Source organism: Chrysemys picta, chromosome 24 (genome assembly GCF_011386835.1).
Source record: "Chrysemys picta bellii isolate R12L10 chromosome 24, ASM1138683v2, whole genome shotgun sequence".
Lineage (NCBI taxonomy): Eukaryota > Metazoa > Chordata > Testudines > Emydidae > Chrysemys > Chrysemys picta.
In genome coordinates, this window is record NC_088814.1 from 2,758,109 (window position 1) to 2,785,547 (window position 27,439).

At 60.1% G+C, this 27,439-nt stretch overlaps 1 protein-coding gene across 1 annotated transcript; it reads right to left on the reverse strand.

The window, feature by feature from the left end:
* On the reverse strand, nt 1-27,404 carry IGFBP4 (insulin like growth factor binding protein 4). The gene is made up of 4 exons (XM_005294116.5): nt 26,868-27,404; nt 3,368-3,531; nt 2,626-2,760; nt 1-1,814 (listed from the first exon to the last, which is right to left on the reverse strand). Exons 1-4 carry the CDS (start codon nt 27,211-27,213, stop codon nt 1,680-1,682), a joined length of 780 nt encoding a protein of 259 aa, XP_005294173.1. The 5' UTR covers nt 27,214-27,404; the 3' UTR covers nt 1-1,679.
* Between the last annotated feature and the right edge of the window lie 35 nt (nt 27,405-27,439).

Consider the following 27,439-nt stretch of genomic DNA (forward strand, 5'->3'; position numbering starts at 1 on the left):
TCAGTTTGGGTCGCGTTTTATTTGTCTTCTGGGTTTGCAGCCTTTCGGGTGCCCCTGGGTCACGCGTTCAGGCTGTTCCCTGCAGCCAGCGGGGCGAGAAATGTCCCACTTGTTAAAGGCACGCCAGAGTTCTCCCCGAATTGCGGGACTGCAGGGACCGTGAGAGGCAGAGCTTGTGGGGCTCACGGTAAGCGCGAGCGACGAGCCAGGAAACACTGGAGAGGGATCTTATGTCCATTGCTACCTGCCTCCCTGAGACCTTCTCAGACGTCTCCTGTCACCCACCCCGTACGCTCCTACCCACACATACGTCACTGACACGGATACATGCTGCCCTGTGTGTCAACAGGCCACATCAATGCAATCTAGGATCCCAGGCACATAACAACAAGGGCCTCCCCTGGCTCGCCCCTCCAATCACCCACCCATGAACTGTCTGGTGAGCGGCCCATTAGTGCTCCTCTTGACAGGCAGGCGTGGTAGTAAGCCTCCCCCCTTCCCCCCACCTCCCCCCGGTACTTACCTGACCTGCCGGGGTGTATCTGTTTGGGGGAACCAGACCACTGCACGCTTCTCTTCCTCCCATACAGAGTCCTCTGCTGGGGTGGGGTTGGCAGGGCCTGGAGTTAACACCCCATTGAAATGAGCAGAGCAGGCCCCCCTCTCCGAGCTCTTGTTTCAGGCTCTCTGAAGACTCAGGAACTTCTCACTGCATCCGTAAGTAGCACTTGGGTCATATCATTGCGCGTTTCTCTGCCATCACGAGGGCTAGCAACTTACTTCTTCTTTTGGCAAATGAAAGCGGAGATTCGGATGCAATGACATGGCTCCCAGTGCTGGGGCCCTAGAGACAAGCCTGTAGTCCCCACGCCTTAATCCGGCAGGCACAGGAGAAAGGGCATGGGAATGCAGGGAAATCCTAGCACACCTTCTGGTGAAACCACACTGAAAAAATGGGGGCAGTGGGGGGCAGGGCTGCGACTCCAACAGTCCTGCAGCCACCGTGAGCAGGGCCATGACTAGGCGTCTAATATAAGGCAAATACTCGGCGGCAGCACTGAGGCGACTCTGGGGGCCTGTGTCTGTTGCTCTCTGTCATCGGACTGTGGCAAAATGATCTCCAAAGAGCCCCTCCTTCCCTCCGGCCGCTGCAGCGCATCCCCGCGCCTGCCCCGGAGACAGCGCTAGGGCTGGCAAAGCCGCAGCTCCACGGCGCCCCCGCTGGCCGGGGCGAGCGAGAGCAAAGTGGGAAGTTGGGGGAGGGGGTCACACCGGGAGGCTGTCCGGGGGCCGGGGCCGGAGAGGCTGGGGGGTAACGTACCCCTGAGTGTGACGTCCCTAGAGTTACTCGTTGCTAGTGGTCATGTTGGCCTGGAGGCCCAACCCCACCCCCCTGTCAGCCAGGGCGCGCCCCCGTCCGTGCACAGAGCCCAGGGTAGAATTGCAATGTCGGAATCAAGGGGCGCGTGGGCAGGGGGTGCAGGGCAGAGCGGCTCTGAGGTACAGGGGGCGCGACAGCAGTTCCGCGAGGGCATTAGCACATCTTGGCATCCCCCGAACCCAGCGAGGTTTGTTTGTGGTCGTGTCCCCTTCCTTTCCACTCAGAAACAGCACCAATGGGTTGGCTCGGCCCCGGCCGGTCGCCAAGGAAATCTCCCTGTCCCCCGTTTACCGCCGAGTCACTCTCGCACGCCGTCCACAGACTGGTGGCAATCCAAGTCGCCCTTCAGCTCCGGGCTTCCCGACAGCTTAAGGCCAGTTTTCCGGTCCACGCACCAACACTTCCCACGCTGCCCGTCCAGGGCCGGGTGACACTGCGCATGGGACAGGAGGCTCTGGTTAGTCCCTGCTGCACCGGCAGGGGGGCACGTCCGGCCCTGGGCTGGCAGAGAGGCACATCCGACCCTGCCCTGTGAGCATGGGGAGCTGAGTCCAGCTCTACTTCTCTACTTCTAAACATGATGGGCCCAGTACAGCGTCCACTGATTTCAGCAGGCTCCCCAGGAACCCGACAGACAGCACAGCGCCCGGGCCCATAGGTCCCATTGGTTTCCAGGAGGGTGAAGTGCTGGGCAGAGCCTCGGCAGGCCTGTGGCCGAAGCGATGCTGAACGGAGGAGGTGTCCGTTCCGGTTAGTGGCGAATGGGTGAACTGGCCCAGGCGGGTCAAACGCCTCCCACCATGAGGGTGCTCCTAGTGGTTCTTTGCCCAGCCTTCACCCCTCCCCTCTGGGGATGATTAATTCCTAGCCTGGCAAGCCCCCTGCGAGGGAGGGGAGCAGGCACTAGGGTCCCCTTTGCCGCCGGGAAGACCGGGACACGTGGAGGCGAAGGCTACATTTTCAGCGGTTGTCCCCACTAAGTTTGGGGGCCCGACTTGAGGCCCCTGGGGCCTGGCTTTCAGAAGGGCCAAAATCAATGAGCTGTGGGTGCTGAACACCCCAAATTAGGGGCTTTTACGTGGTCCTTGGTCACCCAGTTGGGCTAGAACCCAGGAGTCCAGATTCCCACGCCTGTGGGTCAGCCACAGCCTTAGCTGTACAACGGGTGTGTGCCCCGCTCCGGCTGTCCTTGTTCCCGACCCCCAGGCTGGGGCGCCTGCTGGCAATGGGGGCGCAGGCCGTACCTGTTTGGGGTGGAAGTTGCCGTTGCGATCGCAGTTCGGGATGGGGATGATGTACAAGTCCTCGTGGGTGCGGGTCTGGGATGCGGCCAGCCTCTCCAGTGCTCGGTGCAGCTCGCTCTGGCACGACCCCTGGGCCTGCACAGAAAGCATTGATCGGAGCCCAGCTCGGGGGAGGAAGAAGACTCCCTCCCTCCTTCCACCTAGACAGGCTGGAGTCCCCCTCTCCCATCCATTGCCAGATACCCGCCACGTGGCAGCCACTAATAATACCTGGCACCTGGAGCTTCCTCCCAAGGGTTCCCTGGGGGAGGGGATGGCTGCAAACGTCCCCCCCCTCGGCGTGAGGGTACAATACCCCCTGGGTGTTTGGAGAGCCCCACTCCCTGCTGTAGCCCCTGCAACGCCTGGGGACCATAGGGGCCGTTGCTCATTTCCCCTTCGTCGGTGTCGGTGTTGGGGGGCCTGCACCACCCGCCCCCAGTGGGGAATTTCCTTGTCTGGGGCGCAAGGAGCGGTGAAGAGCGAGGACAGTGGTTAACAGGACGGTGCACCCCTGACAAACCAAAGCTACCCCAGGCCGGCTGCTTGCACGACAGACCCGCCCGCTGGGGCCTACTCTGCAGCCCCAAACACCAGTCACTCGCTGGGCACTGAGAGGCGCCCGGGCATTAGGGGGGAAGGGAGTTGATCCCAGGCCCGTGCAGCAGCAGCCCCCCTGCAGGGAGTGGAAGGGGCATCTCACTATCTGCCTCGTCTCCTCCCGATGATGCGAGTTCCCGTTGCTCCTCATCTTCACGCCACTGTTCACCCGGTCGCGGGTTTTTGCCTGCTGCTTCAGGAGACATTTCCGGTCCTGGATGCTACATGGGCTGAAGCTGTTGTTGGGGTGGTCGATCTCCTCCTTATCTGTAAAATCGGAAGGTCAGGGAGAGAGGGGAGCAGCGTTTCGGGCGGGCTGGGGCAGGAGCCTTGCAGAGCGATATCCAGGAACTGGACCCAGCGCAGCCCTGGCCTGCTCCCCCTCTCTGCACCTCCCTGCCCCCTCCACCGCACAGAGGTGTCGGGTCAGCTGCAGATGGCCATGGTGCAAAGCCGCAGGGAATTTGTTACAGGATTGACTCCGCACGTGGCTCTGACGTGCACTGGATATGCTTTGCACGGGGTCCCCGGGCGTTTAGATAGCTAGCACAGGGCCGCTGTTCAGCTTCTCCCAGAATGCACCAGCTGTGCAGACAGTCCTGTGCTGCTGGAGCCATGTAACCGTCAGGGAAGCCCGGGCCAGGCCTGACTTGGTGGCGCTTGCTCCTGTCTGCGGCTGTGCACTGGGAGCTAGTGGTGACCCGTGTGAAATGAAGTCTCAGGCCAGCTCCAAGCGACGCCTTTGCTACAGACACCCCCATTCGCATGTTGGTCCCACAGCTAGTTCCCACTCGATGGACGCCCCCATCAAAAACCCCACCCCTGGACTGGGAAGTGCCCCAGCTGGGCCGGCCTAGCAGAGCCCCAGGCTGGACGAGTCCCGGGAATCCAGCCAAGCACTGACGTACAGGGGTCACTTTAAGCCAGCGCCTGGCTGGACCAACCTTCCCACCTCCTGTTGGTGGGTGAGACGCGGCCAGCCAGGCAGGTTGCTCTGGACAGCCTGGCGCGCCTCCACCCGGGTCACACACGCAGTGTCAAAGCAGGACAGAATAACATGAGATTTTGACTCGGATCGTTACATGGGGCTGTGGCTGGCGATCCCTCTTCCCCCGTGGGGGAAGGCCCAGCCCGCTAAACCAAGCCCTGGTACCACGCATTAACGGGGAAAGAGAAGCCGGCAACGTGAGCTGCTCTCCCGGCCGCCTACAGACACTAGAGCAGAGCTGGGCTGGCTCCTCATTCACCAGCCAAAACGAGGGATTTGCCCAGTTCCACCAAACCACCGTTTCTTGCCTAAATGTCACCCAGCCGCTTAATACATTCAGAAACCTTGGTTGCTTTGCATGGCACTTCAGGTATTTCCTCCTCACCTTTCTGACTAGTCTCACTGATCTGCGTTAAATTCGGGCCAGGTGCGGACAGACGAAGGCTGAAGAGTCTAAACAGACAAAGAGGCGGGAGAAAGCCAGGATCCTTCTCCCCATTTCATAGACGGGGGAACTGAGGCACAACGAGATTAAGGACACACCCAAGGCCATACAGTGAAACAGCAGCAGAGCTGGGACTAGAACTGAGGTCTCTTGAGTTACCGTGCAGGGCCACAGCTCTCTATGGCACTTAGAGAATAAGACGGAGAGTATCTTATTGCCCGTATATAAATCCATGGGACGCCCACATCTGGAATACTGCGTACAGATGTGGTCTCCTCATCTCAAAAAAGATATACTGGCAATAGAAAAGGTTCAGAGAAGGGCAACTAAAAATGATTAGGGGGTTGGAATGGGTCCCTTATGAGGAGAGATTAAAGAGGCTAGGACTTTTCAGTTTGGAAAAGAGGAGAGTAAGGGGAGATATGATAGAGGTCTATAAAATCATGAGTGATGTAGAGAAAGTAAATAAGGAAAAGTTATTTACTTGTTCCCATAATACAAGAACTAGGGGCCACCAAATGAAAATAATGGGCAGCAGATTTTAAGCAAATAAAAGGAAGTTCTTCATGCAGTGCAGTCAACCTGTGGAACTCCTTGCCTGAGGAGGTTGTGAAGGCTAGGACAATAACAGTGTTTAAAAGAGAACTGGATAAATTCATGGAGGTTAAGTCCATTAATGGCTGTTAGCCAGGATGGGTAAGGAAGGGTGTCCCTAGCCTCTGTCTGTCAGAGGGTGGAGATGGATGGCAGGAGAGAGATCACTTGATCATTGCCTGTTAGGTTCACTCCCTCTGGGGCACCTGGCATTGGCCACTGTCGGTAGACAGGATACTGGGCTAGATGGACCTTTGGTCTGCCCAGTACGGCCATTCTTATGTTCTTATGTAGCCAGGGCGTGTCGGCCCGTCTGGCTGGGTGTGTCTCTGTCCCCCAAGCACCACAGTAGCCACACAACTCACAATCGTTATTTATCCCAGACGGCGGCTCGGTGCCCATATCCCCATTGTAACTGCAGCAGCCGACGAAGCAATAGGGCAGAGCTGGGAACTGATACACCAGTGAGTGCCAGGCTAGTGCCCTGGGCACTGGGCCTTTCTTCCTCCCCGTAACCCTGAGGCCACCCTCCTCTTTGTTCTTCCAGCCATTGGCTTGGGGGGAAATTCACCGGGATGGCAGCAGCCACAGAGGGATGCAGGAAATGTCTTCTTCCCTCTTGCCCAGTTTTTGTTGTGGCCCCTGCGGGGAGCTTGGCTCCAGTGAGTTTGTTTGCATGTAAATCTTTCTAGTGCCGCTCCTCACCACTGGATTTTCCCAAGCTGCCCGCCATGGTGCCCAGCGGCTGCCCAGCCTGCCTCTCCAGAACGACCCCGCCGCCCAGCTCCGGGGCACCTCCCCAGCAATCCCGGCTGCAGCCCAAAGAGACGGTTCCATAGGCAGCAGCCAGCTTTGGCCCCCAGCCCTGCTCCGAACTGGCCCACTGACAGGCCCCTTCTGGGCGAGTTCCCGGCTCCTTTTCTGTGCCCAGTTCGCTCCCTCCCACCGGGACTCCAAAACGCTTTTGCTCCCGAGCCCTTTTCCAAATGGGCTGAATCAAAGTTTCCATCCGTTATGTAAAAGTTGGCCTCGCTCCCGGGAATGTAGGATACAAATGGGTTCGCACATCAGCCCAGCAGTTCAGCGTAACCTGCCCCTTCCCACCCGAGGCAACCGATGTGCGGCCATTGGGTGGGGGGGCAGCAGTTAGCTCTAACACCGGGCTTAAAAAGTCTTCTCCCCCAATCTGCACCCCTCCTCCGGCTCCCCATACAGCCCCGGGTACCTCCACCCCCACACCTCTCCACCGGGCGGTCAGCAGCTTTTCAGCGTTGATTGTAGTGTGACAACAGATAAAGTCAGTGCTTTACAGCCTGGTTGGTTACGGTAGGGTGGCGCCTGACGAGTGGTTTATTATTGGAGGGGTGCGCACCAGTGCTGGTTTGATTCGAGAGGAGTTGCTCAGGTGTGCTAGGCCGTGTACCTTGGTTTGTTAGTGTAGGGTCTCCTAGGACGCATGCGGGGCTGCACTCATGGCTTTATTATCATTGGCTGGCTGATGACAACCGAGCTGCACGCATTCAACTGGCCCCCGAACAGGGGCTGTCCCAGTGACCCCACCCCCTGTCCTCCCATGCACCCTGCCCCTCCCTCCTGCCCTCTAGGGACGGAGAACATCCCATGCATGAGGCCCCAGAGCATTTGCTGGGGTCACCTGTGCGATATCCCGCATCAGCGCTGACATCCCGCGCGCGGCTCCCTCCCCTCTGCCAGCAACACCCACCCACCCCGCTCCAGAGGCCTCATGGGCCAGGTGATGTGTCCGCAGCTACAGACCAGCGGCTCTCTTTGCTAACGGAGGCTGGGGCCCGTGGCCCGGCACCATCTGACAGGCTCTGTGCATCCCCAGGACCCCTTCCCCACAGGCCGGCTGGGCCCCAGAGCTCTGTGACAGTCTCCGGCTGGCGTTTCCCCAAGAGATCTGTCACTCCCCGGGATGGTAACCACAACAAACTCCTCCCCTCCCTGGCCCCCCACTTCTATTTATACCCGCTAGGCCCGAGCCGGCAGCAGGCCAAGGAGACAGCTGCACCTTCCTCTGGGTGCATCCAGCAAGATGGCCAGGGAGCCAAAGAGGGGTCCGCTCCGGGGCCCCTGTCTCATGGCATAACCCTCGCCCAAGGCGTCTCGGTGGGCCCAGACCTGCCAGCCCCAGCTAGGGGCAAGAACAGCAGGGCCGGAGCTCGAAGGGAGGCTGGTCCCCGCTGGGAAAAGGGTTTAATGCCAGCACGTCCTGTCCCTGCATCCCTGGTCCGAATCCGGATGGGCCCGATCTCGGGGTGCTCCCGCGACGAGCATTTCCCCCTTGCCGAGGTAACCCCGCTGACCGTAGTGGAGTTACGCCTGCTGCCACCCTGCACTGAATGGGATGTGGCTTCCCCTGTGCCCGCTGGCACGGTCGGCGCAGGCCATGCGGGCTCCGCTGGACGAGTTCGGCGGGAAGGCTTGTTGGCAGATGCATGGCCTGGTCTGGCCCTAGGCTGGAGTCCTGCGAAGGGGAGAGCGGTGCTACTGCTGCTAACGCCCAGCGCTGCTCCTCCTTCAGCTCATGCAGGAGCTGCTTCCAGAACCAGAGTTCATGGGTTCAAGTCCCAGATAGGGACCGACTCCTAGGCAAAAAGACGTGCAGCCCAAAGCTCTCCCGCCAGGCTCCCACATTCTGGAGAGCTGGCGGTGTTAGAAACCCCCAAGTTTCCCCAAATCAGTGGCCACCTCGGAAAAGTGAGGCCCAAAGGGCCATGAGATCTTCCAGCTGGGCTGCACTAACGAGGCAGGAGGTGGCAAATCACCCACCTTCCCAGCCACGGGCGGCTTTCGGAGGACCCAGGACCGTGCCCATCCATGCCAGGGCGGGTGCCTGGAGCGATGCGTCTGTCCCATTCGCACCCGGGATAAAACAAGGCCACCAATGGGAGGCCTAACAGGCATCGTTCCACAGTAACGCGCTCCGGCCCCCTGCCTGCCTCGCTGGCTCTCTCCGTGACGGCGTGATTCAGACTCCCCCACTCCCCCCGCTTTGTTCCCCGTTCGGTCTAGCACTTTATCCCCTCGGCATGGAAAGCTGGCACCGGGCTGTGCCAGGCCCTGCACGTCAGCTCCTTTCCCTGGCCGAGCCTTTCGTGCTGGAAATGCACCGTGTCCAACGAGCTCAAGTTTCATTGTCTGAGCTCCAGCGGCACCGACGGGCTGGCCGGCCGAGCGCTCGCACCCACGGCCTTGGGCTCAGGGGGTGCTGCCCACGCCCTGTGGGGCCCGCTGCTGGGGGAGCGCAGTGGGGCTGCCCTTCCCCAGTGATGTCCTGCAGCAGCACGAAGGGCAAAGGGCAGCCCCAGCGCACCAACCAACCAGCCCACAAACTGGCCCTGAACTTTCATCAACACTTTTGGGGGGCTCACAAAAGTTCAGCTAAACTACCCCCCTCGCCAACCTCAACCCTCCCCCCCCGCCGCCCCAGTTCCTTTCCAGTTTCACTGTGGCCTCTGCATCTTCCCTGCTCTGGGATTCCAGACACAGTGGGGCCAGATCCACTAATACTTCCCCTTAAAAAAATACAGCCTGGCTGGGCAGTGTAAGGCCCCCGGGGGCTTCCCTCAGTAGCCCAGGAGTTTGGAGCCATCACAGCACTGGCTGCCCCGGTTCAGGCAGGACACTGCAGTGCTCGAGGAGGTTCAGGGAAGAGGAATGAGAATGATCAGGGCCTGAGAAGACTCTCCTAGAAACGTGATTGAAAATACTGGGATCGTTTGCCTTAGAGCGGACGTAAGAGGGGACCGGGCAATAGTAAGGAGTCTAGAGAAGAGAGGTCTGGAGCTTCTGCTCTCCCGGTCTCATAACACAGGAAGAAGGGACCGTCCAATGAACCGGAAAGGTCGGCCTTTCCAAACCGATGCAAGGAAATTCTTTACAGAATGCATAATTAGACGGCGGAACTCATTGCCACAAGATGTTATTGAAGCCAAGATCTTAGCAAGATTCGACGAGGGACTAGCCCCGTACCTAGCTAACAAGAGTGATTGTAGTAAATCCCGTAACAAGAGCTTTAGAAAGGAGATTAAACCTGCTCCGGGGTGTGTGCTACTCTCTAACTACAGGGTTTAGAAACAGAGGCTGCTGAGTGCAGGTCTCTGTCACCTTCCTCTGACCCACGTGGTACTGGCCAGATGGGATCCTTCGCGGGACGGGCCTCGGGCCTGAGCCAGGGCAGCGAACATACGGGCCTATCAGATGGGATGGGAAGTTTCGATTCTCTTGCGCCGCTGTGCGTGACGGTAGACTGGCCTGTGCTAAGCCCCCCCCCCCCCCCCCCCGCCCCCGCGGCTCAGACCCTCGCTGAGCTCCAGGGTCTCAATTATCTCCGGATATTGCTTTGCACGTGTGCTTACAATGCACGCACACACACACACGGATCCACATGCATGCACACACACACGGATCCACATGCACGCACGCACACACGCATGCACAGTCCAATGGAAACCAAGGCCATCAGAAGTCACGGAATGCGTGAGCCTCCTTCGCTCGCCCTTGGGGGAAACGCCCCTAAACCGTTTGCCGTTCTCCAGGCTCAGGGAACATCGGCTGCGGTGGGAGTCTGACCTCAGCGCCGTTCCCACTGGCCCTCCCCACCTTCTCGCCAGACGACCCAGTCGGCAGCAGGGCAGCCCATCCTCTGGGCTCTGCCTCAGTCCGACACCCCGAAAGCCCTCCCCGCACAGCCCAAGCCCAGCTGCCTTGCCAAGGGGGCAGGCGCCGGAGGGCAAAGGTTTCTGCTCCTTTGAGATAGGACAGCATGTCCTAGCTGAGCGGAGCACATTGTGGGAAGCAGGATTTTCCCAGGATGCTCTCTGCTGTTCCCAATGTGTTTTGTTTGATATTCATTTACAAGCTGTCACTTGCAAAAGGAACTTGAGCCTTTCCCTGGGACTCCGGGGAAGGAACGGGGCACAAAAGGCTGCAGGCGTTGAGTCTGCAGACCTTCCCGTGCTCGTGTGGCCGGGCACAAGCGGGAGAGCCGTGCCCTCTGCCCGGGGAGTCAGAACCCACCAGTCATTCACAGGCACCGACGGGGAAAGCAGGAAATAAGGCTAGGAATGAAAAAGCAGAGTTCAGTTGTGAACTCCAGAATGTTGGCCCCCCCGTCTGGGTGAAGCGCGGCTCCAGGACTGCAATAGCAGACCTGGCGGCTGGGCGGCTGCTGTCACGGGACCAGCGCTGGTTAGCGCCGCATTTTTTAAATGCTGCAGGTTCCTTTGATTTCAGGATCCTTAAAGCTCCATGTTTGGTTCAAACAACATTTTTCCACTGCGTGTGCTGGGCTTTTGCTTTTCTGTCTTTGCCATGCAAACCTTTTCCACAGCCGCAGGGCTGAGCGGGCATGTCACTAGCGAGGTCTCCGGCTTGTTATGGCCGTAGCACGGGCTTAGTCTGTCAGCAAAGGGGAACGTCACATCTGCAGCCACATACGCGTCGAAGATGTGCCGGTGAAATAAGAAAGCGCACACACGTACACACACACGCACACACACACCCTCACACACACACAGACACACCCTCACACATGCACGCACACACACATCCCCTCACACACACACACACACACATCCATACACAGACAGAACCTACATGCACACCCACACATCCTCACATGCACACACACATCCACGTACACCCACACAGACACAACCTCACACACACACATCCCCTCGCACACACACAGAGACACACCCTCACACATACACGCACACACACACAACCTCACACACCCACACATCCATATACAGACAGAACCTCACATGCACACACACACACATCCCCTCACACGCACACAACCTCACACACCCACACACACACACATCCATACACAGACAGAACCTCACATGCACACCCACACACCCTCACATGCACACACACATCCACGTACACCCACACAGACACAACCTCACACACACACATCCCCTCACACACACACACACACACATCCCCTCTCTTTCTCTCTCACACGCACACACACACACACACACAACCTCACACGCACACACCCTCACACATCCCCTCACACACACACAAGATTTGCCTGGTTTTGGAACCCAGCTCTGTGGATTTTATCCTGACTGATTTGGGCTGTAACAGGAATGGGACGGGCCCCTGTTCACTCTTGGACATTGTTAGCCCAGTTTTGCAGAGCAGAAAGCTACAGAAACCCACGCTGCTTGTAACAGGCTGTAGCACGGTCCATTTCCAAGTGCAGTTACAGCTTAAACTAATCAGTAGTGCCGGGGAAGAAGCATTTGCCCAAAGAACTGTGGTGAAATGCTGTCGATGCACAATACGCTAGAAAGCCCCCTTGATTTTTAAGAAACGTATCAGAACTGTCGTTTTCTCTCTCTATTGCCTGGGACCTGTCATAGGAGTCAGATTTACAAGCCTAACTCCCACCGGTCCTTTAGACAATCCCCAGGCGGAAGTGGTAATATGAAATGAGGTAAGGTTTGGTTTTAATCATAACACCAAATCTAACCCGCTCAGGGAGATTTTTGTACCGAACAACTCGGTTTCAGCACAAGCAAACATGAGCTGTGCTGACTTGACTGAAAGCCCTCTGTACACAGAGATGGTTCCTGGCACGAGAAGGTGAGAAATTCTGCTGATTTGCCAAACTCTAGCAGAGTTTTACAGGTAACTTGGCCCTGAGCTCTGCCTAAGCCAGCCTGGTAATTTGACCTGGTGGCGATCAATGCCTGGACGCTCCCTGCGAAGGTTATCTCCTCTGCACTTTGCTAGAGCATGGTGACTCCTCACCACTTGCCAAGACGCAAAGTACAATAAGGGGACATGAAACTCTTTAAACCACACCGCGGGGATGCCACCAGATGCAGAGCGCGTCTGGCTATTCCACCTGCTTCCCCAGAGACTGGTGGGGTGGATCAGAGCTCTGATTCTGTGGACGCTGTGCCCGAGGGAGAGAGCTGGGCTGCTAATATGCAAGGAGACAGTCCCTGCTATCCAGGCTATGCAACAATGTAGGGCAACATTTGCTTCAGGTCTGGAACACAGGCAAAGCCTTCGCTACCCAGCCTTGGGAAGCCCTCTCCAGACAGCTGCCACCCCCAGCCCTCCCGGCTAGGAGTCAGATGGGGAAACTGAGGCACTTAGCGGGGCAGTGGCTCAAGTCACTTGACCCCAAGGTCACAGAGGGTGTCAGGGCAGAGACAAGTTTTAAACACAAGAACCTGCTGCCCTGAACTTCTAACGGAGGAACAAGCCAAAGCTAAAGGTGAAGATAAAAGACCCTTTTCCCAGCAAATGTCAATTGATAGGAGTAAATCACGTGGATTGGAAGGAAGGTGGCATCAGATAGTGGCCAAAGCTCTCAGGCGAGCGAGACACGGGCTTCCCGTCTATCTGCCCCATCTCTGCCGACAGTGGCTCTCCCCCCCCAAGGCTGGGCGGGAGCTACAGGCCGCATCCGTGCTGCTCCCGCTCCCCCAGCGATCAGAGTGAATACCAACGAAACCCCCGGGTCGGCTGCAGGGAAGCAGATGTTGCCCGTGGCTGGTATTACGTTTATTACGGTAGCCCCTCGAGGCCACAGCAAGGATCAGAGGCTCCGCGGTGCTAGGAGCTGCACACGGACCTGGGAGAACAGCCCCACCTGCAGAGCTGACAGTCCACACAAGCCCAGAGAGGGGAAGGGACCAGTGCCCTGCCACAAGGCCAGTCTGTGGATAGGCCCCGGGGGCCTGCGCTCACCAGCAGAGTCCTGCCGTACTGGCCCAGGGAAGTATTTATGGAACGGCTGTCAGGCGCCAGGTCAACGTTCGCAGTGCGGACACTTCTCTGGTTTGCTGTTTGTTGTTTGCTTTCCATGTAATCTGTCCTTTTCCAGGAACAGCACGAGTCCTTGAAACGTGAAACGTGAAACCAAAGGTGGCAGCGGCCGGAGACCCTGTACCAGGGCGGCGCCGGTGCTGACGGGACGTGGCGAGGCTTCGCGCTGGCCGCTGATTGCCCCACGGCATGGCCATGCCACACGGTGTGAGCTGGTAGCCAGCCGGTTGGGATCTCAGGATGTGTCGGGGGGAGGATCCCCCTCCAAACTGGGGCGGGGGGGTCTATGGGTCGCCTGCCGGGCCAGATGGACTGTTTGCCCAGTTGGGGCACACTCAGTGGTGGCGCAGGCGGATTTGAAGTCGCTGCACCTTGCAAGACCCTGTCATTCCCGGGGAGAGGCATTTGGGGAGAAGCAGAGCAAAATCTTTTACCAACGGACTTCAAGCCCCCTCTACCCCTCCAACCCCCCCCCCCCCCACACACACACACACACTGCATAGAGGTGTTGAATCTCAATGGGACCGATTAAAGTGATTTAAATAAAGCAAAGACCCTTTGGGCAGGTCAGCTGAAACAGGAAGTGCTTTGAAGAGGCAAAGGATTCACACAGCTTGGAGGAGCAGGGTCCAGAATCCGGCCTGAGGCTGCAACGCACACGATTGCTGGGAAACGCCCGGTCTGGTTTTCCTGGCTGCAGGTCAGGGTCCCAGGGCTGGGGGCAGGAGCTGTGTGCTCCTGGGGTGACTTTTACAGGTTCCCGAGCAGGTCCCCGTACAATGGCCCCAAGCCTGTTGCTCTCACGCTGATCTCGGCATTTTTGCATGCGCCAGGGTGGGACCTAGGAAGCTCTTCCCCGCTCGTCCGAGCATATGGGGAAAATAAAGTGTCTTCCAAGAATCTGGAGCCCCCCACTGACCGGTCCTATCCAGCATCCAGCCACCGCCTGGTTGGCCCAGCAGCACCCTACACACGGGAAGGTTTAAGGTCCCCACTATTAAGTTTCAGTGTCTCCAGGTCTGAGAACTTCCACGTGGCCTGGGGAGTTTCGCTGACTCAAATCAGCCAACACCAGGTCTGAGGCCAGAGCTGGCCAAAGTCTGTCCTAAAGGGCGGCAGGTCCCAGTCTAGTTCCCAGTATGCAATGCTCCGTATCTACTGGGACAGGGAGCCTCCCCAGCCACAGCTGAAGGAGAGTGCAGGCCACCTCTCAGGAGGCTCTGGGCTGTCTTTGTCTCCAAGGGGTGCACTTTGAGCTCTCCTTAGCTACTTTGGCCCTGCTCTCTTCCCATCTGGGATCACGCTTGGAGAGCACCGGCCTGATCCCTCTGCCTGAGCGGGGTCATGTTCTCAGCCCTGCTTAGAAACGACCTTCCCCCATTTCTTCCTCAAGCCAGCTAATGATGTTGCCTAATGCAAAAATCTCGTGTCGCTCCCCAGCATGGCTGCACTTGGCTGGCGGCCACTGGGAAATGGGATAAAGGCCTTGACCTTTGACTGCTTAGGGGGCAGCCGGGCCAGGAAGGGGGCGGCAGAACAATGGGGCTAGAGCCAGTTTTGGTGCTGGCAGAGCTGCGAGGCTGAACGCGCCTGGGAGAGGGCTCGTGGAGAGTTCACAATAACAAGCCTGCAGGCTGAGGGCTGTGCAGAAAGCAAACAGGAAAGGGATGTCCGCCTGGCCTGGAAGAATGCAGCCAGCGCTCTCAGCAAACAGCACTGCCACCTGAGGGGGGGGCGTCAGCCAGGGCGTCCCCCCCAGCCTGCAGGGGAGTGCATCTCGCAGCACTCAGCGTGAAGACACTGGAGCCCTTGGGGTGCATTTGCGACCCGGCTACTTAGCCCCCAGGCCGCCATGGACTCAGCATTGAAGTGAAATCCAGGGCTACGGGGAGAGATTTGGATCTCAGGCCCAGGGGATACATCCAGATGGGTGGCTCTGGATTCACACCGCCACGCCTGGGGTCAGCACCAGATGCAGGCCAAGTGCATGTCCCACGGGCATCAGCCACAAGCTCCCCCGGCTTTGACCCTGTATCGGCACCACGAGGGCCGGAGCCTGGGGGGCGGGCATTGCACACATGCTCTGGGGGGAAGGCAGCGCTGAGAATGGGGCCTGGGGTTCCATGTGCTGCGGCCCCGATAGGCTGAGCTTGGGGGGTCCCATTCTCCACTCGGCCGCTGCACGGACCACCTCCCTCGAGAGCGGCTGCCAGGCAAGGCAGGGGGCCGGCGCTCTCGCTGGCCATGGGGCGTGGGAATGTGCTTTTGTCCAGCCCCTTGGTAGCTGTGGCTTCACGCAGCCCGGGGCAGAGACAGGCCAGAGCTCTGGTCGCCAGAGCCAGAGTCACTCCTTGATATATTCTGCTGGCTACATTTGGCCCAGGGGGCAGTGGCCAGGTCTGCTAGTGAAGTCTAGGGCTGGGCTGGATTTCCCAGGAGACGAGTCCTTCGGGCACTGCCCTTCCGCCTGCCAGCATCTCTCGGGGCAGCGCAGCAGCACCATTACACAGGAGCCGTCGATATCGACGGGCTGGGGGAAGCGGGGGACAGAAACCTTGCAAGGGGAGCGACTATGCTCCCTCCAGGAGAACTGAAGGCTGCAGCAGCCGCCGCTGGCTCCAGTCAACCTTGCAACAGGTCCAGGTCTGTGCACAGAGCAATCCAAACCCACCGTGCGGCCTGCCAGCCCCTCTGCTGGGCGGCCCAGCCTTGCTGTGCTTTGCATGGAACGCAGGCTCCTGTCCAGACCAGCCTGCTCCCTCGGCTGACTCCGCCTTTAACCAGGCAGACTCGGACTCAGCAATGCCGCCTACCGGGGTGTCGGACCACGAGTGCGGGCGTGTGATTGTCCCGCTCTGGGAGGCACAGAGGAGACCCCCGCTGGAGTCCAGCTCTGGGCACCGCACTTGGGGAAAGACGGGAACAAATCGGAGCGGGACTTGATGACCTCTCAGGGTCCCTTCCAGCCCCACTTTTCTCTGACTCCATGGAGGGGCCACTTGCCATGGTAACCCGGCACAATGCACAAGATTCCCAAGGGGCAGCAACCCCCCACCCCGCCCCCCACGCCCTCGGCTGTGGCTTGAGCGTTGGCCTTTCGGTTCCCCCTCGGAGGGCAGCTGGAAGCGTTGCGTTGGGAGGGGAGGCAGGAGAGCGCAGCATGACCCAGAAGAAGGAAAAGCCAAGGGCAGAAGGAAAGAGGCCGGGCGGAGCCAAGAATCAGCTGGATTCCTGGAGCAGAATCTGCCACACTGAGAAATAGCTTGGAGTTCACCAGCTTGTTTTGTCCAAGTCATGTATTGTGACTGTTCCCTCAATATCGTTATGAGCCGCCCAGCCGGTGAATGACGCTGCAGCGAGCCGTGCGGGGAGCCCGCGGCCTGCCCACCAGCTCACCAGCAGAAGTGCACTAGCCCTGCGAGAGGCTGGCGAGCTTGCAGAGCCCTCAAAATGCCCGCGGGCCTAGCCCGAGGAGAACGGTACCAGCCCCATCGCCCTGCACGTGCAAATCCCTCTAACCATCCACTCACGCGACAGCCGCGGTGCGAGCCGCCTGCCAACACCCCCCGGGCCCACCAACGTTCCCCGTCCGGCGGAAGAGGGGAGCGCCGGCTCCAGGGCTCATTCGGCTGTGCAGACCGCCTAGCGGCCGGTAGCCCACTCCTTTGTTCATGCACCAGTGGTGTCAGCCCTGGTAGCTCGGTGCTGGGAAGATGTGCCGCCTCTGCTGGGTTGGCACAAAACCTAAACTGGGGGTTTCGAGCCATTCCTGGAGAGGTCCGCCTGCTGCAGCTCCATGGGCCGTGCTGCCGACATTGGTTAACACGGATGGGGCATTCGAGGACACCCTGAAGGTTCAGCACAAGAGCAGGTGCTTTGAAGCCGGACATAAAAGGGAACAGCAGCTCCAGCCCCAGCCCCCGGGGCCATCTCAGCGCGGAGCTGGGGCCGGACGACACACCAGCTCTCGCCCAGTCTGCTGGGTCCCATCGGGCAGGGCTCCGGACAAGGGGTCAGTGTGGGAGGACGGTTGTATTAGCTGGAGGGCCAGGAGGAGGCGATCACATGGGCCCGGCTCCTCCCATGATATTCACATTTCCCTTCCCCCGTGTTCCTCCTGCAGTTGCGACTGGGTGCCCCTAGAAGGCAAGATCCCCCCTTACTCCTGCTGCCTCCCCTGCCCCACCTTTTCCTTGCAGTCCCTCAGCACGGAGCAGCTCCCCACCGGCCCTGTGGCCCCCCCAACACCAGGGGCTGGGGATGGGTCCTTCTGCTGTTTTCCTTAGAACAGATTTTTTCCCCTCTGTGGCCATGCCTCTCCCAGCCAAGCGCTTTCCCGGGACCTTTGCTCTTTGCGCTCTTGGCCTCCCCGGCAGAACACATTTGGCTTTTGGTACCTTGTCAACATGCTGGGGTTGGGGGGGTCGTGCTGAGACGCCTGGTCCCGGCGTCTCGAAGCCCAGCGCAGCCCCAGGGAGCGGATCCGCAGGGCCTCTGGCTCCTCTCGCCCCCTCTGTCGTGGAGGGACTCACACCCAGTGTGAACCTGTTGGGAGACTCCCATGACTCTGTAGGCCGGGGTGGAGCCAGGGAGCGGACTGTGGGGGGGCCGGGCCAGGGCTGAGGCAGGGGGGAATGAAAGCCCCCAGTTAACCCCTGCCCTGCTGCCGTGCTGAGCTCCCTCCTTTCTCACGTTCTCATTCGGTCACTCAGTCTTTGGCCTATTTGCTCCAAGTGAAGCCGGAGGGCTCGGCTCCCTCTAGGAAACGGAACGCTGAGCCGGGCTCCATCTGCGGGGTCCCAGCCAAACGCCGGCCGGGATCACAACAGAGCCACCGAAGGAAGTGCTGCTCCCCAGAGCCAGCCGCTCTGTCCTTAACCCCTTCCTGGCCAGGACACCTGGGCGCCCCCTGCACTGGGTGATGAGCGCTGACCGGCACACAATCACAGGCTGGGTAGCACAGCGGCCCTGCCAGCGGACTGCAGCCCCGAGCACTGGGTCATGCCGAGGAAGGACGAACGCCCCCTGCTGAATCACCCACACTGTCTCCAAGGCAGGGAAGTGTGTGTGTGTGGGGGGGGGAATATACCCCTACAAACACAGCCAAGGCTATAGAGTGTGTGTATGTCCCCGCCCTGGAGCGTTAGTCCCAATACCAGTCACAGCCCCCCAACCCCGAGGCACAGTTCTGGTCCCGGCCCAACCTGCCCCAGAGCCCAGGGTCACCGGGCATCTCAGAGCAAAGCCTCGGCCGTCTCTGGGTTTCACCTGCTTCTTCGCCCGGTGGCTGCGAAGGCGGGGCGGGGGGGAGAGCCGGAGATGAGAACAATAGGGCCAGGTTTGGGGAGCAGGGTCCGAGTACCTGGAGCCAGCACCGTGCATGAGAGCCCAGCCCCCCAGGCCAAAGAGGCGCGGGCCGGAGCCTAGCCCCCACGGTAACTGTCTGCAGGTGGTCCTGGCACCGACGTGGCCGAGCGGGAGAAGTAAAACGCCCTTTCTGGCTTCTGAGCCCCTCTCGCTTGGCAGGGGCCGGCCTGGGAAAGGCACGAGCAGGGCTGGGTCAGGCGGGGAGCAGGGAGCAGGTCAGGCAGGAGGCGAAGGGAAGGGCCCAGGGCTGGAGCTGGCTGCAGGGAGCTGGAGGGGGGAACCAGGGCTGCTTCCTCGACTGTTTGTTAGTGGAACCTCTGCAGGGAGGAGAACCACTTCCTCTCCTGGCTGGTGCCTGTGTCAGTCCGCCAAACCAGGGCGCACCGGAATGGGGGGGTTTGCTGGGCCACCTGCATATCTAGATGCGCGTACCTGGATGTACACCTGCGTGTGCACAGCCCCCCGCCCGTGTCTGCACTCAGGACACCCCATCTCCCAGGGCGTGACGCCCACCTGGATGCTGCAGGCCAGGCCGGCTGAGTCTGGAAGCCCTGGGGGAGGGAGGTGTGGGGGCTGGGCCATGGAGAAACAGAGAGGGCTGTCTGGTCTGTCTGTCTTACCCAACCGTCCCTTCCTCGCCCCCGTCCCTCCCACCCCACCAGAGGGCACAGACTGGATTCCCCCACCCCCTGCCAAGCTGCTCCTCCCTGGGGTCTGAGGCACAGAGAGCAGGACAAGGCCACGCCCGTGTTTCAGTAGCTCCCAAACTCTGGCCACAATTTGGGGTGGGCGTGGCAGAGTTACCTGTGCTGCTCCCAGGGTGACGAGTGTGATGGAAAACCACAGACAGATGGACAGATCCACCTGGAGCCAGAGAGCTCTCAAATGCACGGGATACCCTGGGAAGTGCTGCTCTATTTTCTGATGCTGGTTGTGCTGGGTTTTCCGTTCCCATAACCCCGCTGGCTCGCTCCTCCTCCCTGGACAGGCAGCGCGTCTCCCTGCAATCATGTGTCAGCACTGCTAAGCCTGGTGACAAGCGGGGCCCAGAATTACATTGCTCCAGAGCAGAGAGATGGCATTAACTCCCAGGCGCGGCGGATCCTGCTTTTGCTCTCTCGAGACTCGAGAAAGCCTCGGGGAGCTGCGGGTCAGTGCCAGCCAATGCTGGGTAACGCTGCTCGCTGCAACATCGGAGCAGAACAGGCGCTGAGCCGTTACCCCACACCTCCCCTCCTCTCAGCAGCCCCCACCCCTGGCAGCGGGGTCCTACGGTCGCATCGCCCCCGTGCCAGCCCCATTTCCCTGAAGCCACGTTACTCGGCAACCAGCCCGGCGTTTCCTCCGCTCCCTGGGCCCACACTTGATGTGATCGCGGCGGAGGAAAGGTCCCCGAGGCTGGACACAACGGCCAAGTCGACCCTTGGGATCAAAGGAAAGAAATCGCCTGATGGATGCCCAAAGCGTATCCGATGGGACTAGCGCTAAGTCAGCCCCAGAACAATTGTGCCCAGAGCCTCGGCTGCCGGAGAGGTTCAAATCTCAGACTTGGGGTGCCCCCTGACGCGAGACGAGCGGGAAGCAGGATCCGGGCTAGGCAGATAGATAGCGTGTCCCAGGTAGAAATGACCAGACCAAACTGGGCTGGTTCCTCTGCCCTTGGTCAGGCTCACCCGGCTGCCTGCTAGCTCCATTCTTCCTAGCTGCTATTTTTAGCCTGTCCCATAAACAAACTTAAAACCAGCCGCACGTGGCCCGTCGCCAGCATAATCCGGCTCCCTCTCCACACCGTGGGGGGGAACGCCTCTGCCAGCGCGGAGACAAGCTAGATTTAAATTAAGGCAGCTGGAAAAACTGAAAGACACAGCGGAGAGCAAGGTGCCATGGGAACCATGTGCAAATCAGGCTGCTAACAAGGGGCTAGCATGTTCACTGGTGTCCACATGTCCGTGTGGAGAGGAGGGAAGAGGTTCCATCCCCCGCCATGCCCATAGCAGCCACACAACATATATGTAGCTCCCACAGGGTCAAATTTCCCCAGACATATTTATCCAGTACTAAATCATTACTAACTAGTGGCCAAGTGTTGGCGGGGGGGAGGGACCTCCTTCGCCTTTCCCTGAATGCCACACACGCGCTCAAGAGCAGCAACTGCTGCCGAATGCCACAAGACAGAAACCGACAGAATTAGACAGTGGAACTCATTGCCACAGGAAGTTGCAGGGGCCAAGAATTTAGCATGATTCAAAAAGGAGCTAGACATCTGGATAACAAGAACACCCAGACTTCTCATTCACGACAACCCATTTTGGAAGGGCTAGTTAACCTCCTACTGCAAGGTTTAAACTTCTCTCTGACTATTAGAGATCAGGATGAGAGATAATGTGGCAGAAGTAGATTGTCGCACCTATGCTGACCATGGGGTTCTGACACCTTCCTCTGAGACATCTGTTGCTGCCCCCTGGCAGAGATGGGATGCTGGACTGAATGGACCTCGGATCTGGCGCAGTCTGGCAGTTCCTGTGTTCTGACAAACCAAACGTTCTTTGGCTCCATATGGACTTTGCACCGTTAGCTTAATGCAGCCGTGTTGCAAACTCTCAGGCTTCTGGCAAGTCTCATGATAGTCCCAGCTCCTGGAGCCCTGTGATCAGGTGAGAATCTTGGCTGTCATTAAAGAAACCCAGTAAGTTGCTAGCTCTTGTGACTGTGGAGAAAAGATTAAAACCACTAAACCTAACGGCTCACAACGCAGACAGCAAATAAAAGAACCCGACATTTATTTATTTGTTTAAATTTCATGATTTCTGGAGCCTGCCTGGTAATTGGGGGTGGGTTAATTACCTGCACTTCCTGAGAATGGCCCAGGAGTCCCTGGGGTGCCATGGCCTGGCCTTGCAGTTGGGTTTAATTCATTCTCATGCCGGCAGCTGAGCAAACCCAGCCAGGGGCTGCTTTTGGAGAAGCGCTGGCTGTTGCTTGAAAGAAGCCAAATTTGGAGAGTTTAGCTGCCTGGTGCATCTTTTCAAATCCAAACCTGACTGGATTTTTGTTTCCCAAGTGCCTCCAGCACAGACAGGGATCCTGTCCGTCACCAAATTAAGCCAATCCAGGACCCTAAACACACATCCCATGGGCCCGCCCCAGGCCATGGCCCCGCCCCCAAGTTGTCACCCTTCTCCTTTCTGGAGAGGCAACAGGTTTCTGAGTTAAGATGAATGGGATCACACGTCTTTGAGCTCTTGTTCCAGGCTTTCTGCAAACTCAGGCAGACACCAGTTATGCTCTGGTCATATTTTCAAGCTTTTCTTTCATCCATGAGACCCAGGAGCGTTTGTTTTTCGTTTGCTTTTTAAAAGCTGATATTCTAATCTCATGATATAAGTTGAGAAGCCAGGGCCCATAGGTCTGTTGGGCCTCTCTTAATCCAGTTCCGCTCCTCCCCAGAGGAGTTCGCAATCTTGTTTTCATGGGATGAAACAGTGAACTTGTGGGGTTCCCAGGGACATGGAACGCTGCAGCCCGCTGATTCCTCTTGGTTTCCCTTCCTCTTTGCCCCAGTTCCAGCCAGGCTCCCGTCAGGGTCCAGGTGGGTGGGCGTACGTTCTCCCAGCCCATCCCGCATTCACAGGGCTCTGCTGGGCAGGCACACACCTGCCTGGCTACATCTCTGTATTTGTTCTGCTGGGAGCCACCTTGTTATCAGCCACCAACCCTGTCCGCAAACACAGCCCCGAGAGCGGGAGGACAATTGCTAGCCAGGCCCAGCCCCACACACGGCCTCGTCACGTGGCACCCATCCATGGCACCCTCCTGCCCCGCTGACCCCAGCGGGGCCTGGAGCCTTCCGGAGGGAGTCTAGGGGCGCCGCCGGGGGGCCAGTGAACTCCCCCGGGGCAGCCCAAGTGGAAGTACCGGTCAAAGCAGGTGTCCCATTGGCTGTTCTCCCCCTTCCCAGGCTGGGCTGAGCGATTCCAGCAGGGAGATTACGCCCCACCCCCCCCCACCTTGGGGAGCTGGGTCTGGCTTCCCTTTACTGGGCCTGAGCCTCCAACTCGGGGTCCTGGATCCTGAAGTGCCGCAAAGCTCAGGGGAGTCGGGAGCCGAGGGGGAGGGGAGCGTGGGTGGGAAGGGTAACGTGTCCCCCGCTGCATTGCCTGCCTTGCCCATCGGCTGGCGCTCAGCCGCCCAGCTGCAGGAACCACCTCCATCAACACCGCTCCATGGACAGCCAGGGTGATGCTACCGTGGGGGCAGGGGCGGGGGGTCCCTCAGCCCCACCGGTGAGCTTCAAACTCCAAGATCTTTCAAGCCCTGGGCAGGCAGCCGGGTTTCTCATCCCAGACGCAGCAGAGCAGGGCCCCCTCTCCGTATCCGGGCAGGGACAGGGCAGCGGAGGAGCCGTCTGCTCCCCTGGCTCCCTGGCGAGGTGTGGAGCTCCAGCGGGCACCGGCCCGTCACACCGCAGGCCCCGTGATCAAGGGCAAAGATTGCCAGGCCTGGGCTACAATTTCAAGAGCAATCCAAAAAGCCCCCCTGCCCCCAGCCAAGGATTTCAGGGGAAAAAGCTGTTCCTGGGAGGCGCAATTCCTGGTACTGGGGACCCGTGTTTACTGTCCTAGCTACACATTAACGTCTGCTCAGTCACGTCTGCCTGGCGGACACAAACAGCGGCTCAGCGGGTCTCTAGGAACGCTCTGCAGGGCCAGGCCGAGCACGCCCGGCCGTCATTCTTAGACATCCCTAGCCACGGCCCTCAAGCCCTGAACCCCACCCAGTCCACCCATCTCTCCAGCCACCTGCCATCCCCCCTTCCGGGGTGCCCTGTGCCCCCTCCCCAGTCTGCAGCATCAACGGGGGGGGATTTTCCCCGGGCCCCTGGGATCTCAGCTGGGTGGTGCTGGCTATCAACTACGGCTTGTGTTTTCAGAGGGGCGTAGGATGCTCAGTTCTCAAGGGAAGTCTGGGGGTCCCCGGTACAGGCAGGGAACGTCACTCACCACTGAATTACCAGCGACCCCCCTGGCAATAATGCACAGGGGGAGTAACTTATGCTCATCTCGTCCAGCTCCAAGGGCACCAGCTCCCTGCCACGTAACAAACTTCCTCCCGCCCACCCCATTGTTCCTACTGCACGTGCTGCCCTGGGGCCCGCCCGGTGTCTGGCTCATCTATTCACACAACATTGGCTCACTCCCTGGGACTCCCCCATTGGTCTGGCTGTAGCCAGCTGGTTTCTCTTTCCGGAGCTTGTCAGCTCTTTGGTCTGTGTTTGTACAGCACCTAGCGCAAAGGGGTCGTGGTCCGTGCCTAGGGCTCATAGGCACGACAGTAATACGGATAATGAATAACAGCCACGCTTGCCGTCGGTACTGGACATGTGACACACAGGCGAGCAGTTCTTATTCTATCCAGTAGAGGACACTGGTGACACATGCGCAGTCTAGCCAGCCTGCTACGCCCATTTTACAGGTTGGGACCTGGGGCACGGGGAGGTTCAGGAACTTGCCACAGTTCATCCGAGTCAGTAACAGAACCTAAGAGCCCCTCTACTGCCCCCCAGCCCTGAGCTCTCCCCAACGGGCAGGGCTGCCACCTCTGAGGCACACAAAAACCAGCCAGTCTGTGGGCGGGTCCAGTTTCCAGGCGGGGCCAGTCTGAGGGCGGGGCCAGGAAGGGTCTCAGCTCTTGGAAAGTTACACGGGACGTGGAGGAATTCGGAGGCGGGATGAGGGCACCGCTTCCCCATTGGCTGGCATCCGTCCTGCCACGCACGCCGCATGCATGTGGCCAGGTGGCCACAGCGCACTCCCAGCTATGGCGGGCACGGCCAGTCGTTAAGATCACTGCACACAGGGCCACACGTGGGCACAGCAAAAAAACAGCAAATGACTTCAGAGCGGCGACCAGCAAGGCACTAGGAAAGCCGGCCAGGCCAGTCACAAGCTGGCCAGGTGGCCACCTACCAGTGGCCCAGGCTGCCTCGGGGATGAGGGTGTGAGCTCGCTGGGAGAGAGGAGGGAAGCTGGCGGCAAAGGGGAGAAGGTTGGGCTTAGAGGAGGGCGGCGGAAGGATCCCGTGACCTGCACTGTGCTGATGGGGCCGCCCTGAGCCCAGGCGGGTCCGGCTTTGGCGCGCTCCGCGAGGAACAAGGCACCTGCTCTCCATGCCCAGACTCATCCGGATACCTGCAGAGCTGGCTGGAGATCCCAGGGTCCCGCGTCCTGGGCCTCTGCCCCCAGCCAGAGCCTGCAATGCTGGAGGAGACAGGGGTCAGCGCAAGTCTGTTTCCTGAAGACTCGGGGGGAAAGTCGGAATCATGCAGGGCAAAGCCGAAAGCAGCAGGCGGCCTGAGGACAGAGGACAACAACTGAACACGCCGGAAGCCCTGCAGGCTTCCTAGCAGCCCTCACGCCCGCGTCCCTGCACCCGACTCCCACACTCCAGCAACCAGGCAGGGCAGAGGCCAGGGCTCACTGGGCGGGGAGGGACGGAGATGAGTGTCCATCCCCATGGTGTCGGAGTGGGAGAGGGGGCTGGGATAGGCAGGCCAGAGGCACAGGGAAGACTTGGCGTTGGATTCCAGTTTGCCAGCGGGACAAGCGTCAAGGGAGGGATTTTCCAAAGCGGCGTAAGAGGCTTTGGTGCCTCGGTGAAATGGGAACCGGGCACCTGCCGAGCTCCCGCAGGTCCCTTCGGGAAATCTGCCCAAGGCCTTTGCAGTCTGGCCCAGCACAGACCCGCATGCGGCAAGGTCAGGCCTGGGGATCGTTCCAGCACGTCCTCCAGTAGGACGCCCCAAAGGCACCACAGCCAGCCAGCCCCAGTACCCCGTGGCTACCCCGGTGTCCCCAGCCCAAGTCTACTGGAGCGGAAGAGAGAGGGGACAGTACAGGGGGGGAGGAGGCGGCACAGAGATGTAATGGCTGGAGGAGCAGCCCGTGGACGGACGGATAGGTGGACAGATGGATGGATGGACGGACAGATGGGTGGGTGGATGCCCGATATTTCTATTCCACTCGCCCTGGGTGCCGTCCTGCGGCTCTCCCTAGCCCGAGCTGCAAGGGGTCCGTCCTTCACTCCCAGGCTCTTGGCTGGGGTGGGGACCAGGTGTCAGCCCCTCCCTGACTCCCAGCCCCAGGGCCAAGGCCAGACCCTGATTCCAGAGGGCAGCCTGCGCCCGGAGGCCTCTTTCCTCCTGAGCTGCTGGGTGGCCCAGCGGAGGAAGGGGGCACGGGGGTGGGAGGCGCCAGGGAACAGGAGGAGGGAATGTGTCCCTCTGAGCAAGGGGAACGAACTCTCCATCCACCCACCAACACTGGGCTCCTCTGCTCTGTAACCCCCAGCCGGCCTGCCGAGCGCGTGCCCTGGGGAGGGGGGTCTGTGGCATGGCCAGATGATGCCACTAGACCCATGCACACAGGGTGCCCCGTGGAACAGGGGCTCGGGCAGCGGCATGACACAGCCCCCGTCTCCTACCCCTCCGTGTGTCGCTGGGGGAGGAGGCGGAGCCTGAGGGGCCGGGGCGGGGCCAGAGGATGCAAATCTGACCCTGTGGCGATGGATCAGGAAAGCTGAGACAGCCTGGGGTGCCCCCGGCTCAGGGCACAGGGCTGGCGCAGAGGCCTGGAGCCCCCGCGGCCCGGAGCCCAGGCTGCACTCGGCCGGGGCTGGGCCCGTTAATTCGCTGGACTCCGGGCACCGTGGGGAGGGGGCCCCTCACTGGCAGGACGAGGACGGGCAAGGCAATCGGTGGGTTTCCTCACCTGGCAAGGGACCCGCCGCGGCTGGCACTGGGGGAAACGCAGGCGCCTGGCACGGGCTGGGAAAGCTCGACATTAGGCGCTGGGATCCTCATGCCGGCTGTTGCAAAGAACCAGCCCAGCTCTGCCCTGGCCGACAAGCGCAGCAGGGCTGCCCCCGGGATGGTGCAGGGGGTCTGCCAGCTCCTCCACTGCAGCCAGCCAGGCTCCTCTGAGTGCCCCCTTTGTGCCCACCATACCCAGAGAACTGCCCCCTCCCGAGCACCGGCCACTGGCATTAACCCCTTCCCTCCCAAACCATTCGGCTCTGTCTTGCAGCTGAGCCCGGCCATTAGCATCTTCCCACAGAGGCCCGTCGCTGGCGCAGCTGGGGGGGCACTGGTGGGTGTTAAAGTACAGCTCACCTCCCCCCAGCACCCCGGGCAGTGATGCCAGAGAGCGTGTTCCTGTCCACGGCAGTGTCCATGCGCAGCCAACCCCTCCCCTCCCACACATACCTGTCCCTCTGTGCCAGCCCATGGCTCACCCCCTCGGTGCCAGCCTGCAGGGCTCTGACCTGGGGGAGGGTTGGGGGCTCCCTTCCCATGCATGCCCCCCCACACAGGCCCAGCCTCCTTACCTGCCGGCTGGAGGCTCTCCTGCATGGACTCGATCTCAGACAGCTCAGTGCAGACGCCCTGCCCGTGCATCAGCGTGTGCAGGGGTTTCTCCACCCCCCGGGGCGGGTAGCAGCGCAGCCCGGAGCCGCAGCGGGCAGTGTAAACCCCGCAGGGCGTCCCTTTGCTCAGGGCGCAGGTGGCGCAGCACCCGCAGCCCGGCTCTCGCACCAGCTCCTCGCAGCCCACGGGCGCCTTGCAACGGGTCAGCTTCTCCTCCGAGCAGGGCGGGCAGTGGATGGCTTCGTCGCTGACACACAGGCCCATGGTGGCCAGCAGCAGCACCACGGAGAGGCCGCCTGAGGGCATGGCGAGCGGGCGTACGGACCGGGCGCTATGGCGAATAACGGACCAGCCAGCCGAGGGCAGGGGGGAGAGGGAGCGCGCAGGCCAAGGAAGGCAGCAGGGTCCCAGCCGGGTTGCCCCCCAGACGCACGGAGAGGAGAGGGCTTCACAGCCTGCTCTCAGCCCGGCCAGCAGCCATCCAGACTCCGCACTGCCTGTGCGAGCCGAGCCGAGAGTCTCTGGACTTTAT

What these genes read in the sequence shown, in the direction of transcription:
- IGFBP4 (XM_005294116.5), bottom strand. Translation starts at nt 27,213, where the DNA reads ATGCCCTCAGGCGGCCTCTCCGTGGTGCTGCTGCTGGCCACCATGGGC. An exon ending in GGAGAGCCTCCAGCCGGCAG is followed by an intron (nt 3,532 to 26,867) that starts GTAAGGAGGCTG and finishes CCGATTTTACAG; the next exon opens with ATAAGGAGGAGATCGACCAC. An exon ending in GCAACTTCCACCCCAAACAG is followed by an intron (nt 1,815 to 2,625) that starts GTACGGCCTGCG and finishes TCCCATGCGCAG; the next exon opens with TGTCACCCGGCCCTGGACGG.